The sequence below is a fragment of the Schistocerca nitens genome, chromosome 7, assembly GCF_023898315.1.
Source record: "Schistocerca nitens isolate TAMUIC-IGC-003100 chromosome 7, iqSchNite1.1, whole genome shotgun sequence".
NCBI classification, from domain to species: domain Eukaryota; kingdom Metazoa; phylum Arthropoda; class Insecta; order Orthoptera; family Acrididae; genus Schistocerca; species Schistocerca nitens.
In genome coordinates, this window is record NC_064620.1 from 331,839,308 (window position 1) to 331,854,023 (window position 14,716).

At 44.5% G+C, this 14,716-nt stretch overlaps 1 protein-coding gene across 1 annotated transcript in view; it reads right to left on the reverse strand.

The window, feature by feature from the left end:
• Nucleotides 1-223: 223 nt before the first annotated feature.
• LOC126195603 (uncharacterized) overlaps nucleotides 224-14,716 on the reverse strand; it is a 61,976-nt gene continuing 47,483 nt past the window's right edge. Inside the window, exon 3 of the mRNA XM_049934229.1 lies at nucleotides 224-324. Coding sequence (XP_049790186.1) covers nucleotides 224-324 — 101 coding nt within the window. The remainder of the gene's footprint in view (nucleotides 325-14,716) is intronic.

Here is a 14,716-nt window from a genome sequence, read left to right on the forward strand (position 1 = left end):
AGAAGCAGTTTCAAGCAGTTGACAGAACGCGGTACTGAGTGTTCCAAGCAAAGCTTCCCACCATTGGAGAGGTGCACAGACGCGGCGTTCGGCCGTTTTCTAGCTCGCGCGCCGGCCGCGCCCGTGTTATGGGGAGTCCGCGGTAATTGGCCACCTCCCACCCCCATCCCGGCCGCCCGCGCCCAGACAGGTGTTGGCAGCCGGGCAATTAGGGCGAGCACCATTAGCCGCGGATGCGCCAACGCCGCCGCGCAGCCACGTTGCGTTCCCACGAGTCGCTTGCCGCGTAGCCAGAGGCGGTATCGCTCGCAGCACGCCGTGTTCCTGTACGGACCAGGCGCGCACATAAATTTTAGAAAATGGTCGTTATAATACCCATGCGTAATACTTCTGGGTGTCTGAGCTTCACAAAAGGGTACTGCCAGAATTCTCGAAGCTCACGTACTGCACTACTTACAGGGTGGTGCAAAATAGGCGTTAGAAAGTTTTCGTTTACTATGAGATAACATTGGATCATAGATTCTTGTTGTCATATTTACAATGAGGTGCCAAACGAATGGGATATCTCCTCAAATCGTGTCGGAATACACTGAGGTGACAAAAGTCATTAGGTACCTCCTAAAATCATGTCGGACTATCTACAGGGTGGCACAAAATTGAGTCAAGAAGTTTTCGTCTACTACGACATAATAGGCGATCGTAGAGTATTTTTATCATATTTTCTCAGAAACGACAAAAGTCATGGGATGCATCCTAAAATCGTGTCGTACCCTCTTTTTTTCCGGCGTAGTAGAGTAACCCGACTCAACAAGTCCCCTGCAGAAATATTGAGCCATGTTGCCTCTATAGCTGTCCATAACTTCCAAAGCTAGAATGAAATTTTCACTCTACAGCGGAGTGGGCGCTGATATGAAACTTCCTGGCGGATTAAAACTGTGTGCCGGACCGAGACTCGAACTCCCGAGTTATTTAGCTGGCAGTAGTGGCGCTCGCTGTATTGCAGTAGTTCGAGTAACGAAGATTTTTGTGAGGTAAGTGATTTGTGAAAGGTATAGGTTAATGTTAGTCAGGGTCATTCTTTTGTAGGGATTTTTGAAAGTCAGATTTCGTTGCGCTAAAAATACTGTGTGTCAGTTTAAGCACAGTCTTGTATAATTTTTCTAAGGGGACGTTTTACTAGTTCTGCAAGGTTCGCAGGAGAGCTTCTGTGAAGTTTGGATGGTAGGGGACGAGGTACTGACGGAATTAAAGCTGTGAGGACGGGGCGTGAGTCGTGCTTGGGTAGCTCAGTTGGTAGAGCACTTGTCCGCGGAAGGCAAAGATCCCGAATTCGAGTCTCGATCCAGCACACAATTTTAATCAGACAGGAAGTTTCTCTTCCAAAACTGTTTCCGACGCAGGATAGTGTGTACGAACTGACCTCTCAATTATGTCCCATGTTCGGTAATTTGGCTGGCCAGATCTTTCACTCGAGTTGTCCAGAATCTTCCTCAAACCAATCGCGAAAAACTGCTGGCTGGTGGCACGGCGCATAGTCCTGCACAAAGATTAGATAGTCGTTTGGGAACAGTAAGTCTATTAATGGCTACAAATGCAATGGCAGCCGAATAAAAACATTTCCAGGCAACAACCGTCTCAGTTGGACCAGCGGACCCAGTCCATTTCACGTGAACACTACCCACACCATTAAGGATCCACCACCAACTTGCACAGTGCCTTCTTGACAACGTCGGTCCATAGCTTCATAGGGTTTGTGCTACAGTCGAACCCTACCATCAGATATTACTAACTGAAATCAGGACTCATCTGACCAGGCCACAGTTTTCCAGTCGTCTAGTGTCCAACCGACATGCTCATGAGCCCAGGCTGTTAGCAAAGGCATTCGCGTCGGTCATCTGCTGCCATAGCCCATTAACCCCTAATTTCACCACATTGTCTTAAAGGACACGTTCATCGTATGTTCCAGAATGATTTTCACGGTTATTTTACGCAGTGTTGCTTGCCTTTTAGCGCTAGTAACTGTATGGAAACGCCGCTGCTATCGGTCGTTAAGTGTAAGCCGTCGGCCACTGCGTTGTTCGCAATGAGAGACAATGACTGAAACTTGGTATTATCTTGTTACCGGGGATCTCGGAATACTGAACTCCCTAACGACTTCCCAAGTGGAATGTCCCATGAACCTAGCTCCAACACTTTCCAAGTATCTTAATTCCTGTCGTTCGACCTTAATCACATGAATCACCTGAGAACAAACGGCAGCTCCGCCAATGCACTGCCTTTGTATACCCTGCGTCTGCGTCTCTGTTACCATCTGTATATTCGAATATCGCTATGTCATGATTTTTGTCACCTCGGTGTATGCTGTAGCATACAACCCAACTTTTTCAAAATCCTTTCCTTCTACAGCAGTGAGTTGTTAGAGTCTTGATTTGAATTCCATAGTTACTTTCTGAAGAACGTTATTTTAGAAAGCTAGAATATCTCTGGAAACCGCAGTACCAACATCCTGGAGTGTTGCAGACGGATCTTTGAAGCCTCTGTCCTTCAGATAACCCCAGAAGGAATAATAGCACTGGGTGAGATCATGACAGTAAGGAGGGCATTTCACACCATGTCCAATGAATGCTCAGGCGTTAATTGCAACAATCACATCTCTGAACGTCTTCTGATAGAAATCGAAGACGCTCGCGGTACGATGTGGATGTGCTCCACCATGCACGAACTAGTAGTTTCGGAGCATTCGGCCGCGTCGTGCCGCCTGTACAAGTTAATATTCAGTATTTATTTGTAGACGTCTGCTGCGACAGGTCTCTCAATAAAAATGGGCCCAGTAACGCATTGTACACTGGCTGTCCACCGAACAGTGAATTTTTGCTTATAGGTGGAGCAGCAGCTTGAATATACTGTTTCTCAAGTGGCCCAGTTGCGCAACTTCTGTTTGTTGACGTACCCATGAGATGAAAGTGTGCCTCATCACTGAACCAGATCTGATCTACATCGACTGTTAGATTTTCAAAGGCCTCACTCATCCTATCTCCAAAAGAATATCACCACACCATGTCCCTATCCTTGAAAGATTGGCACCTTTGAAATTTGTGTGGTAAAAGGTTATGTTTCTCATTCATTATCCTCTGGAGGGCCGTCGTGAAATCCTGAGTAGCTGTGCTGTATGTCTTGTTAACTTAGTAGGCGTCTCACTGAATAAGTTTCAAACTCGTTCCACGTTCTCCAAGATTACAGCTGAGGCTGGTCGTACTGACTGGAAACATAGAGCGATCCGATCTTTTCAAAAAAATTCACCAACATGTTAAAATAAAGGGAAAACATTACACAAAATATTTGACAGAGGATGCTTGTATTTTGTTATCACAATTAGATTTCACTGCTGTACTGTAATCTCACCGAGAAATTGTCATTCTGGAGGGTAATGTTCTTGGACCAAATGTGCTGTTGAATGCGCGCCTCACCACAATGATGCGGTCCAGAATGTGCGTAAAATATCTTTACGATGAACGAACGATGTTCCAGTGTTACTGTTTCCATTCTGAAATGTGAATTCGGTGAGTGAGCTATAGGCTTTCTACAGCTAGGATATAACAATACCACAAGGATCAATTTTAAACATGGCTATCTCTCAGCAACTGTATGTAAGTTTCAACGGGGAAATGACACCGCCAACCAGTTGCAAATAATTTTTAATACATTGGCCTAGGTTCCGACACCTCTAACATGTTTCCATCACAATGAAATTTTAACAGTCGTAAAGTTACATTGCGAGTAGGCAATAGCCAAAATTACGAGCGGACATGCCCAAGTCAAAAATTAAAAATTAGAAATATTCCAGCACTATATACATATATATACATTCCAAACGCTGGAACGTTTTTAATTTTTAATCAGACTCAGCTGTTGTTCACTACACGGCGTACGTACCAAACGCTGGTGGAACATTTTTAATTTTTAATTTTTGACTTGAGCATATCTGCTCGTAATTTTGACTATTATTGCTCACAGTGTAACTTTACGGTTGTTAAAATTTCATTCTGATGGAGACATCCTTACAGATGTCGAAACCTAGATCAAAATATTAAAAATTATCTGCAAGCGGCTGACTGCGTCATTTCTACGTTGAAAGGTATTACAAGGAGAATCACTTACGGCGTACAGTTAAACCATAGTAGAAAAATGTTCTGTAACATCTATTTTGCGCCACCCCGTACATGTACAATCATTTTAATGTTATCGATTTTCAGTGGCCATTTTGGTAGGAAATATTTGTGGTATCGGTCCTTTTGGATTATGTGATATATTGTATTCTTTTTACCCTGTCCTAGATTAAGTACCCACGCTTTCTAAATGTACCATGTATTCGTATGCCACCTCATTGTGTCTGGTATATTTGCATTTTGTACCGGTATCATTTCTTCTTTTCATAGAAAATTTGGAAATTTGTGGTAAGTTCTTAAGGAACTAAACTGCTGAGGTCATTGGTCCCTAGGCTTACACATTACTTTAACTTAAACTAAGGACAACACCCACACCCATACCCGAGGGAGGACTCGAACCTCCGACGGGGGGAAGCCGCGCTAACCGTGGCAAGGCGCCTAAGACCGCGTGGCTATCCCACGCGGCAATCTTATTATAGGACAGACTGGGTGTGGAACAACTAGGCTGACTGCATGCAACACGCTATCTGATGAGAAACTATCTGGATACCTGTTAGTAGACATAAATATGGAATGTGTTCACCTGTCACCCTTATGATGACTTTGAAGGTGACAGGGAAGACGTCAGCAGCTACCAACCTGTTTCACTCCTGACATAATTTTACAAATTATTTTTCAGAATGTGATGTATTCTAGGATAGTATAGTACACGAGCAAGAATAACGTCCTCAGCAAATCACAATTTGGATTTCAGAAGATTTTCTCTACTGAGAACACCATTTACATGTACACTGGCCAAATCTTACGAGTTTTGGTAAACATTTTTGGAATACAGTGATCAATAGATTATTATATTTTGACTAAAGTTCAGTCTTGATCACACCTTTTATGTTTCAATGAGATAGGTAACCGGTTTCGGTTATTTTTACGTAACCATCATCAGACCCATGGCTCCCTTAGGATGGTAGGCGGAGCTCTCCTAGCTGCTACGAAGTCAACTGATAAGTTCCGTACGCATACTCCCAGATATTTTACAGAAGTAACTGCTACCAATGTTTGTTCTGCTATCATGTAATCATACAATAAAGGATCCTTCTTTCTATGTATTCGCAATACATTACATTTGTCTATGTTAAGGGACAGTTGCCACTCCCTGCACCAAGTGCCTATCCGCTGCAGATCTTCCTGCATTTCGCCACAATTTTCTAATGCTGCAACTTCTCTGTATACTACAGCATCATCCGCGAAAAGCCGCATGGAACTTCCGACACTATCTACTAGGTCATTTATTTATATTGTGAAAAGCAATGGTCCCATAACACTCCCCTGTGGGGAGTGTTATGACTGGTTTCACAGGCAGCCCTGCCTTTGAAGGGATAGGTGATGTTAGTGGCCGGACTAGAGTAAGTGGTGGTAGGAGGATGCATGCGACAGATCTTGCATCTACGTCTATTACAGGGTATGAGACATGAGGTAAGGGATTGGGTGCAGGGGTTGTGTAAGAATGGATGAGTATATTGTGTAGGTTCAGTGGACGTTGGAATACCACTTTGGGAGGGGTGGGAAGGATAGTGGGCAAGACATTTCTCATTTCAGGGAACAACGAGAGGTAATGGAAACCCTGGCATAGAACGCAATTCAGTTTCTCCAGTCCTGGGTGGTACTGAGTTATGAGGGGAATGTTCCTCTGTGGTCGAATGGTGGGGCTTTGGGAGGTGGTGGGAGAATGCAAAGATAAGACACATTAGATTTATTTTTGTACAAGGTTCGGAGGATAATTATCGTCAATGAAGGCCTCAGTGAGACCCATGGTATATTTCGAGAGGGACTGCTCGTCACCACAGATGCGACGACCATGGGTGTCTAGCTGTATGGAAGGGACTTCTTGGTATGGAGTGGGTAGCAGCTGTCGAAGTGGAGATATTGCTGGTGGATAGGAGGTTTCATATGGACGGAGGTTGATGTAGCTACCTTTGAGGTGGAGGTCAACATCTAGGAAGGTGGCTTGTTGGGTTGAGTAGGAAAAGGTGAAGCAAATGGGGGAGAAGTTGTCGGGGTTCCGGAGGAATGTGGATAGGGTGTTCTCACCTTCGATCCAGATAGCAAGGATGTCCTCAAGGATGTTCGAGTATAATGACTTTTCTGGAGACTAGAAATCTACTCTGTAGGAATCAGCATGGGTTTCGAAAAAGACGATCGTGTGAAACCCAGCTCGCGCTATTCGTCCACGAAACTCAGAGGGCCATAGACACGGGTTCACAACGCCGTGTTTCTTGACTTCCGCAAGGCGTTCGATAAAGTTCCCCACAGTCGTTTAATGAACAAAGTAAGAGCATATGGACTATCAGACCATTTGTGTGATTGGATTGAAGAGTTCCTAGATAACAGAACTCAGCATGTCATTCTCAATGTAGAGAAGTCTTCCGAAGTAAGAGTGATTTCAGGTGTGCCGCAGGGGAGTGTCATAGGACCGTTGCTATTCACAATATACATAAATGACCTTGTGGATGACATCGGAAGTTCACTGAGACTTTTTGCAGATGATGTTGTGGTGTATCGAGAGGTTGTAACAATGGAAAATTGTACTGAAATGCAGGAGGATCTGCAGCGAATTGACGCATGGTGCAGGGAATGGCAATTGAATCTCAATGTAGATAAGTGTAATGTGCTGCGAATACATAGAAAGATAGATCCCTTATCATTTAGCTACAAAATAGCAGGTCAGCAACTGGAAGCTGTTAATTCCTTAAATTATCTTGGAGTACGCATTAGGAGTGGTTTAAAATGGAATGATCATATAAAGTTGATCGTCGGTAAAGCAGATGCCAGACTGAGATTCATTGGAAGAATCCTAAGGAAATGCAATCCGAAAACAAAGGAAGTAGGTTACAGTACGCTTGTTCGCCCTCTGCTTGAATACTGCTCAGCAGTGTGGGATCCGTACCAGATAGGGTTGATAGAAGAGATAGAGAAGATCCAACGAAGAGCAGCGCGCCTCTTTACAGGATCATTTAGTAATCGCGAAAGCGTTACGGAGATGATAGATAAACTCCAGTGGAAGACTCTGCAGGAGAGACGCTCAGTAGCTCGGTACGGGCTTTTGTTAAAGTTTCGAGAACATACCTTCACCGAAGAGCCAAGCAGTATATTGCTCCGTCTACGTATATCTCGCGAAGAGACCATGAGGATAAAATCTGAGAGATTAGAGCCCACACAGAAGCATACCGACAATCCTTCTTTCCACGAACAATACGAGACTGGAATAGAAGGAAGAACCGATATAGGTACTCAAGGTATCCTCCGCCACACACCGTCAGGTGGCTTTCGGAGTATGGATGTAGATGTAGATGTAGAATCTGATCCAGGTGAGGCGTTTAGGATCTTGGGTGTTAAGGAAGGATTCCTCTAGACAGACCATGAATAGGTTGGCATAGGATTGTGCCATGCAGGTGCCCATAACTGAACCTCGGATTTGTTTGTAGATAATTACTTGAAAGGAGAAGTAATTGTGGGTGAGGATATAGTTGGTCATGGCGATTACGAGGGGGTTGTTGGCTTGTAATCCGTCAGGCATTGGGAAAGGTAGTGTTCAATAGCGGTAAGGTCATGGCCATTAGGAATGCGAGTGTACAGGGAGGTGGAATCAATAATGACAAGCAGGTCACCTTGTTGTAAGGGAATAGGTACTGTTGAGAGAAAGTGGAGGAAATGGTTGGTATCTTTTATATAGGAAGGTAGGTTCCACGTCCTTGGTAGAAGGTGTTGGTCCACGAGAGCAGAGATTCTCTCAGTGGGGCACAGTAACTGGCCACAATGGGGCATCCTGGGTGTGGGGAGTGGTAAGGGTTAGTAGAGAGATGGACTCAAGAGACAGGTTCTGGGATGGGCCTAAGAATTTGAGTGAGTGGATATCATGCTGGATTACTGGAATGGGGCCACTGTGGCAAGGCTGGTAGGTGGATGTATCTGACAGCTGGTGGAGACCTTCTGCCAGGTAATCCTTGCAGTTCAGAACAACAATGGTGAAGAATTTCTCCACACGTAGGATTATAAGGTGATCAGTTTGTAGATGGTGGACTGTGGTTCTTCTGCATTTTGAGGGATTTGGGGAATGATGGTGAGGCAAGGTTTAAGGTTAAGAAACTCTGGAAAGTTAACAGACGATGGGTTGGGATCAGAGGGTATGAATCACAATTGGATGGAGGAGTGAACTGAGATAGGCAGGACTACCTGTGAAACCATTCATGTGGTCTACAAGCTAAGCTGCAACCACTGTGCTATATACTATGTAGGCATGACAAGCAACAACCTGTCTGTCCACATGAATGGTCACCAACAAACTGTGGCCATGAAACAAGTGGACGACCCTGTTGCTGAACATATCCTTCATTTCAATGACTGTTTCACAGCTTGTGCTATATGGATCCTTCCCACCAACACCAGCTTTTCTGAATTGTGCAGGTGGGAACTTTCCCTGAAATACATCCTATGTTCCCGTAACCCTCCTGGCCTCAACCTTCGTTAGTCGCTGTCCTCACCCACCCAGCCACTTCCCTGCTCCCATTCCAGCATTACACAGCCGTCAATTCCCAACCAGACCAAATCTTTTTTTTTTCTTTCTTTAAATTTATTTCTCTCCTTTTCCACTACTTCCCCCTCCCCGTCCCCATGTATCCCCTGCCCGCCGCCAAACTGGAAGCACTTCACTGTCTGCCATCCCCTACATACTATCCCTCCCCTTCCCTGCCCTCCTTTTCCTCACTCCCATCATGCACTGGTACTGCTGCTCACAGTGTGGTTTCAGTTGCCTGAGACTGCAGTTGTATACCTGAGCTGCGTTTGCATGAGTGTGTGTGTGTATGTGTGTCTATTGTTGACAAAGGCCATTATATATATATATATATATATATATATATATATATATATATATATATATACAACTTGTACATAAATGTGATTAGTTCAGTGTAAATTATCAGTTTATCAATCTGTGTCTACAGTACACACACCAGCCAGGTTCTAATGATTTACAATATCCCAAATTTCGTAGGCTTCCTTTTGAAACAGGTAAATGGAAATATATTTTGTAATTGTGGAATTGACAACTCATTTCCTTCTCATATCATCTGCCAACGTTGTCGCCTCCATTTTAAGAATGGATTGCAGGTTATCTTACGTCACCAATTTCCTGATTCGTGATTCGTGATCATAGATCATAAGGTAAATGTGATTGGAAGATGGACTTTGAACTGTAGCACATTTATATGAGCATACACAACTCTGCAACAAAAACAGCTTAAGCGGGGATTTGACTCTTGCTTTAAAAAATAAACGTGCACTGTCCTAAAAATTTCATCCTTGTTAACTATTGAAATGCATAGTGAGAAATTTTGTGTTGAGTCGGTCCTCCACACGCATGAGTTCTTAGCAAAGGCCTCCAAAGCGGTCGCTCTGCTGGGTAACAGTTGATCGGAAATGCTCAAGGAAGACTATTTTTCAACAGCCTTTGAATCAATTTAGAGGCGAAAATGATTATTTTCTACAATCAGTTATCACGTACGGTGAAAGAGCGATTCATTATTTTATCAGTAAAATTAAAAAAAACTGGAATGAATTGGCATCATAGAGATTCCCCGCCATCCAAGTAATTAAACATCGCCGGCCAGGGTGACCGAGCGGCTGTAGGCACTACAGTCTGGAACCGTGCGACCGCTACGGTCGCTGGTTCGAATCCTGCCTCGGGCATGGATGTGTGTGATGTCGTTGGGTTAGTTAGATTTAAGTAGTTCTAAGTTCTAGGGGACTGATGACCTAAGATGTTAAGTCCCATAGTGCTCAGAGCCAGCGAATTAAAACATCGCCGTGTGTTAGGCGGATGTTGGAACACTCTCGTCGGCCAGGGATGTTGTCATATATGTGAACTGTTTGAGCGAGAGGACCCTTACCCTCACAATTCTCACACTGGGACAGTTTTCCTTTTTCTGCATATTGGAAGGGACTAACGGAGTATGTGGCAGTAGGATTGCAAGGCCCCGAAGCTCTCATTTCTCTCGGGACTTCTGCCTCCATGAGTAGACACTCAGGTTTACTCTTCTTCTCTTTTGCATGTGTGTCACAGACAACAATAATTTCGGATGACAGAAACAGAAAATTCCCCTCTCAGCATATTGTATTGTTTCCGTGCATCGCATCGTCGCTTCGCTCATTAGTCACACACGCTTACGCTCGCACACACGTACACGCACGCGGACACCAAATACACACACACACACAGAGAGAGAGAGAGAGAGAGAGAGAGAGCGAGAGAAGGAGAGAAATACACAACGGCTGGTACGACGTCTGATTTCAGCATCTGTCGTAGTACTGGCTCTACAGATACATTCGCTTCTTCATGTCCTACATACAGTGCATGGTAGCCATCTAAAACCGTAATCTGATGATATATCAAAAGTCATTGTCTTAATTCATTAATCATAAACGATTTTCTTTAAAAGCATATACTCGTATTAAAGACCCCAAATACTTGCAACCCATGGAAATCCGCAAACGTACAAGTGCGTCGTTAATGATTGAAATAATAAAGTACTTCACCAGTTACAAATTTTTCATGCGTAGCACGATTCGTTTCAAGAATGTATTTCTATTTTCAAGTGCAATTATTTATATCAGCATTTTATGTGATGTCTGTGTGTGTGTTGCCCTGCCTCTCTTGCCCTGTAGTCATCGTTTTGTGGTTTCAAGGTATCATGTCTCCTTCACCGCGCAGAAATTCACACACGCGTAAACCATCAACCACACCGTTTGCTTACGTGAAATGTTAACAGTTCATACGCTCTTTGCACCATCGCAAACAGTACTGCTGTCGCGTCACTGTCAACGGAACACAACGCGTTTTTCGCCGAGCAAAGAGGCGACCACCACGCAGTCGACGTCCCTTTGTGGAGCGTGAGACTGCGCGCCTAGCTGTCCTGTTAAATGTGGTTGCCTTATTGCACCTGTTGTTTAACGTGGACCGCCTCTTGCCTGTTGCACAAAGTAGCGGTCATGTACCGCTGTAGCTGGCCGCTATCTACCATCTCCTCTCCTTTGGGCAGCAGTTACTGTGGTCCGTAACGCTGCCCATGCACGTGAAACAATGTTGTGAGCAGTAGCACGCTCTTGGGCTACTATGTCCTTCCAGTATCCTGACGATTCTTCGTTGTGTGAAAGTCATCGAAAAAGTTATCTCCAGGCCGCGTTGTAATGAAGAACACAATCACAGTGCACGGTAACTGCTCGCTGATTGACACACACACACACACACACACACACACACACACACACCCTGTCTTCCTGTTCCTTTAACAGCCTCATGTCGCAGCTCCGGCCCCATTTGGCGCTATAGTCACGCTGATCTCACGCAATGAGATGTCCACCTTTTTGTACTCGACGGGAGGGTGACGTAGACGCTCCACACTTTCGTACCATTAATTACAGAGAGAGTTGTAGGCACCTTTGGGCCAAATTTCAATCTTATACGTAGTAAAGGAGACAAGTCTGGGGTTTCGAAAAACAGATTCTTTAATTATGTTTTAGCTGTGCCGGTTCGTTCGTGAATTGCGCACCTCCTCATCCCGAATTGGTGGCTTCACGTGAGGCGCTGCCGGGTTAGAGGGCACTGCGACCGTGTGGCTGTCTGAGGAGGGAGCGGAAGCGGGTGTGGAGTGTGACGAACGTCTGCGTTTTGGAAAGAGGCGTCTGACGTCCGGGCAGGAAGTGGAGACGTGTCCCTGACTCGTCTTGGAGTGAATTTTCCACCGCTACTGGGAATGCGGGCTGGTGGGTGTGCGCTTTAGCTTACGATTTCCTTTTGATGACTGAGTTATTGATTATGCCTGACGGTTGTTTCTTGCTCGGCAACAAAAAGGTAAGCTTGCGAATGTGAGATACAAGTAGTGTCTGACTGATTCAGATTGTTTATTCGGAATGACCCATTTCGTGGAAGCGTCGATTGATTTCTCCTCGTAGCGGAAACTGTCTTATTCGGTCTGTAAGTGTGTGGCCTTATCACATTCCCGCCCTTCTTCTCCTCTAAACTTCGTGCTTTGGCGATCTGGGACGAAGATAATGGTTAACTGCTCCCCACCTTTCGGCCTTTGCTCAGTAGTGTTCATGGAATTTTAAAGAGCGTGTGTTTTCTCTCGCGTTTTCTTTGATTATTATTATAGATTATACTGCCCTTTGTACTTGTAGTTTTAGTCTGGTTGAGTTTCTTACGGTAGGTTAAGTGAGTCCGAGAGTGTGGTACCGGCAGCGTGTTTTAGTGTCATGATTGTGGAGCCTAACTTACTTGTTTTGATCTTATTGGAGCCAACAGCTGACCTGGCGCGTTTTGAATAGAACACCGACGCGGGGCGTCTCCACTGAGCAGCTGTACTGCTCTGAAAGTTATGTGTTTTTAATTTATTATCTCTATCGACTGCTTACTTATACGTTGATATTAGGCTGGAGAGTTGGGATAATCTTAAAACTGAAACTCACCTTGAGTAAATGCTAATGGTTACTTATCTAAAATGGTACAGAATGTAACTTGAGAATTATAACTGTTGCTCCATTTTTAATTTAAGTATGATGTGCTCTGAGGTTTCAGAACTGTTTCTTAAGTGGCTCTCAGTGGATCCTGGCTTCTTAACTAAACGGCCACTGCACTGATTTAATCTAAATATTCGAACAGTTGCTCTATTTGCATCTTAAATGTGGTATATCCTGAGGTTTTAGAAGTTTTTGCTTGTTTTCTGATCTGGTTTGATCGAGTTAGTTGAACCCGAGGGTCGAATTCACTTTAAAAATTGTGCTTCCACGCCAAGTCGAATTTAAGTTTAAATCTCAATATGTCATTTTGATGTAATTTACTGGTTCACTGAGCCTACTTTTGCAAGGATTATTATCTAAGACATATAACAGGCTTCAGTCAGAGATATATATTTCTCTGTTATTAAATGTCCGCCCCCGGTAGCTGAGTGGTTTGCCGGCATGGTAGCTCAGCGTGTTCAGAGAGCCGGTTGGCCTCTGTGATAAAAAAAAAAAAAACTGAATGGAATGATCAACCACCAAACTTGAACAGGATGTCTTGCGACGTCCGCAACGACCAGACACAACGATCAGTAACGAAAAAAAAAAAAAAAAAAAGTGGTCAGCGCGACAGAGTGTCAATCCAAGGGGCCGGGGTTCGATTCCCGGCTGGGTCGGAGATTTTCTCCGCTAAGGCACTGGGTGTTGTGTTGTACTAATCATCATCATTTCATCCCCATCGCCGGGCAAGTCGCCGAAGTGGCGTCAAATCGGAAGACTTGCACCAGGTGAGCGGTCTACCCGACGGGAGGCCCTCGTCAGACGACTTTTTTTCGTTATTAAATTTTTTAAAGAAAGCGCTCAACTTGTCAGAAACTTCAGTATTTAATAAGGTCCTTCTACCGATTGCTTTGAATCTGGAATTAAAGTGGTTCAAATGGCTCTGAGCACTATGGGACTTAACATCTTTGGTCATCAGTCCCCTAGATCTTAGAACTACTTAAACCTAACTAACCTAAGGACATCACACAACACCCAGTCATCACGAGGCAATGAAAATCCCTGACCCCGCCGGGAATCGAACCCGTGAACCCGGGCGCGGGAAGCGAGAACGCTACCACACGACCACGAGCTGCGGACAATCTGGAATTACCAATTGTAGATGACTGAACGGCCTTAAGTCGATCCTTTCCTTGAAACATGATTCACTATTTGTTTTTGTTATTTTAGCTGTTTTTTATTATGAATTATGCTTAATTGTATAGTATTTTCGGGACCACTGTTGAGTGTGGGGTCGCGCCATTGTCCTGATACCTCCCTCCTTAAGAGGGACCAGTTGGTTTACAAAACTAAAATTAGACACTTGTCTTGCGACGGAAGCGTTGCTCAACTGGTGAGTCGATTACGCTCGGGTATCAACAGTCCCGCTGACGCCGTCAGTGAGGTAGGTGCCACTTTAGCTGAATGTGCTGCTGCACTGTCAGCCTAACACCGAAACGTCGACGACAGTCAGCCTACCCGAAAACAAGTGTCTAGCCTAGAGGCCCACTTACATCACCGGGACAATCATTCAAGTGATATCCAACGTGTCAAGCGTAGTGCTGTTCAGGTTAAGCTCGTCCGGCAGTTGCATGGGCCGGTGCGAGAATTGCAGGCTTGTGTGAATAGTTTGAGCCTAGAAGATCTGGATACGGTGAGTGGGGAGCAGGAAATTTCTTCTGCATCTATAACGCTTCCAAGCAATAGTCAGGTGGTTGGTGAAGAATCAGCTGGAAGTGCTTTTGGGAAATTACCTCACCCGATGGGACTTTTGCTCCAGGGTGTTGAGAAGTTTTCTATGGAAAATCTGAATGACGTGGAGTTTGTGGTTTACTCGTAAATTTAAATTTCATGCTAATACATTGGCGATGTCACAGGAAGTTGTCCTGCAGTTGTTGTATCCACTAATGTGTGGTGTGTTAAGTCGTCTCTTTTCTAAAGTTGTGCAAGAAAAATGGGGA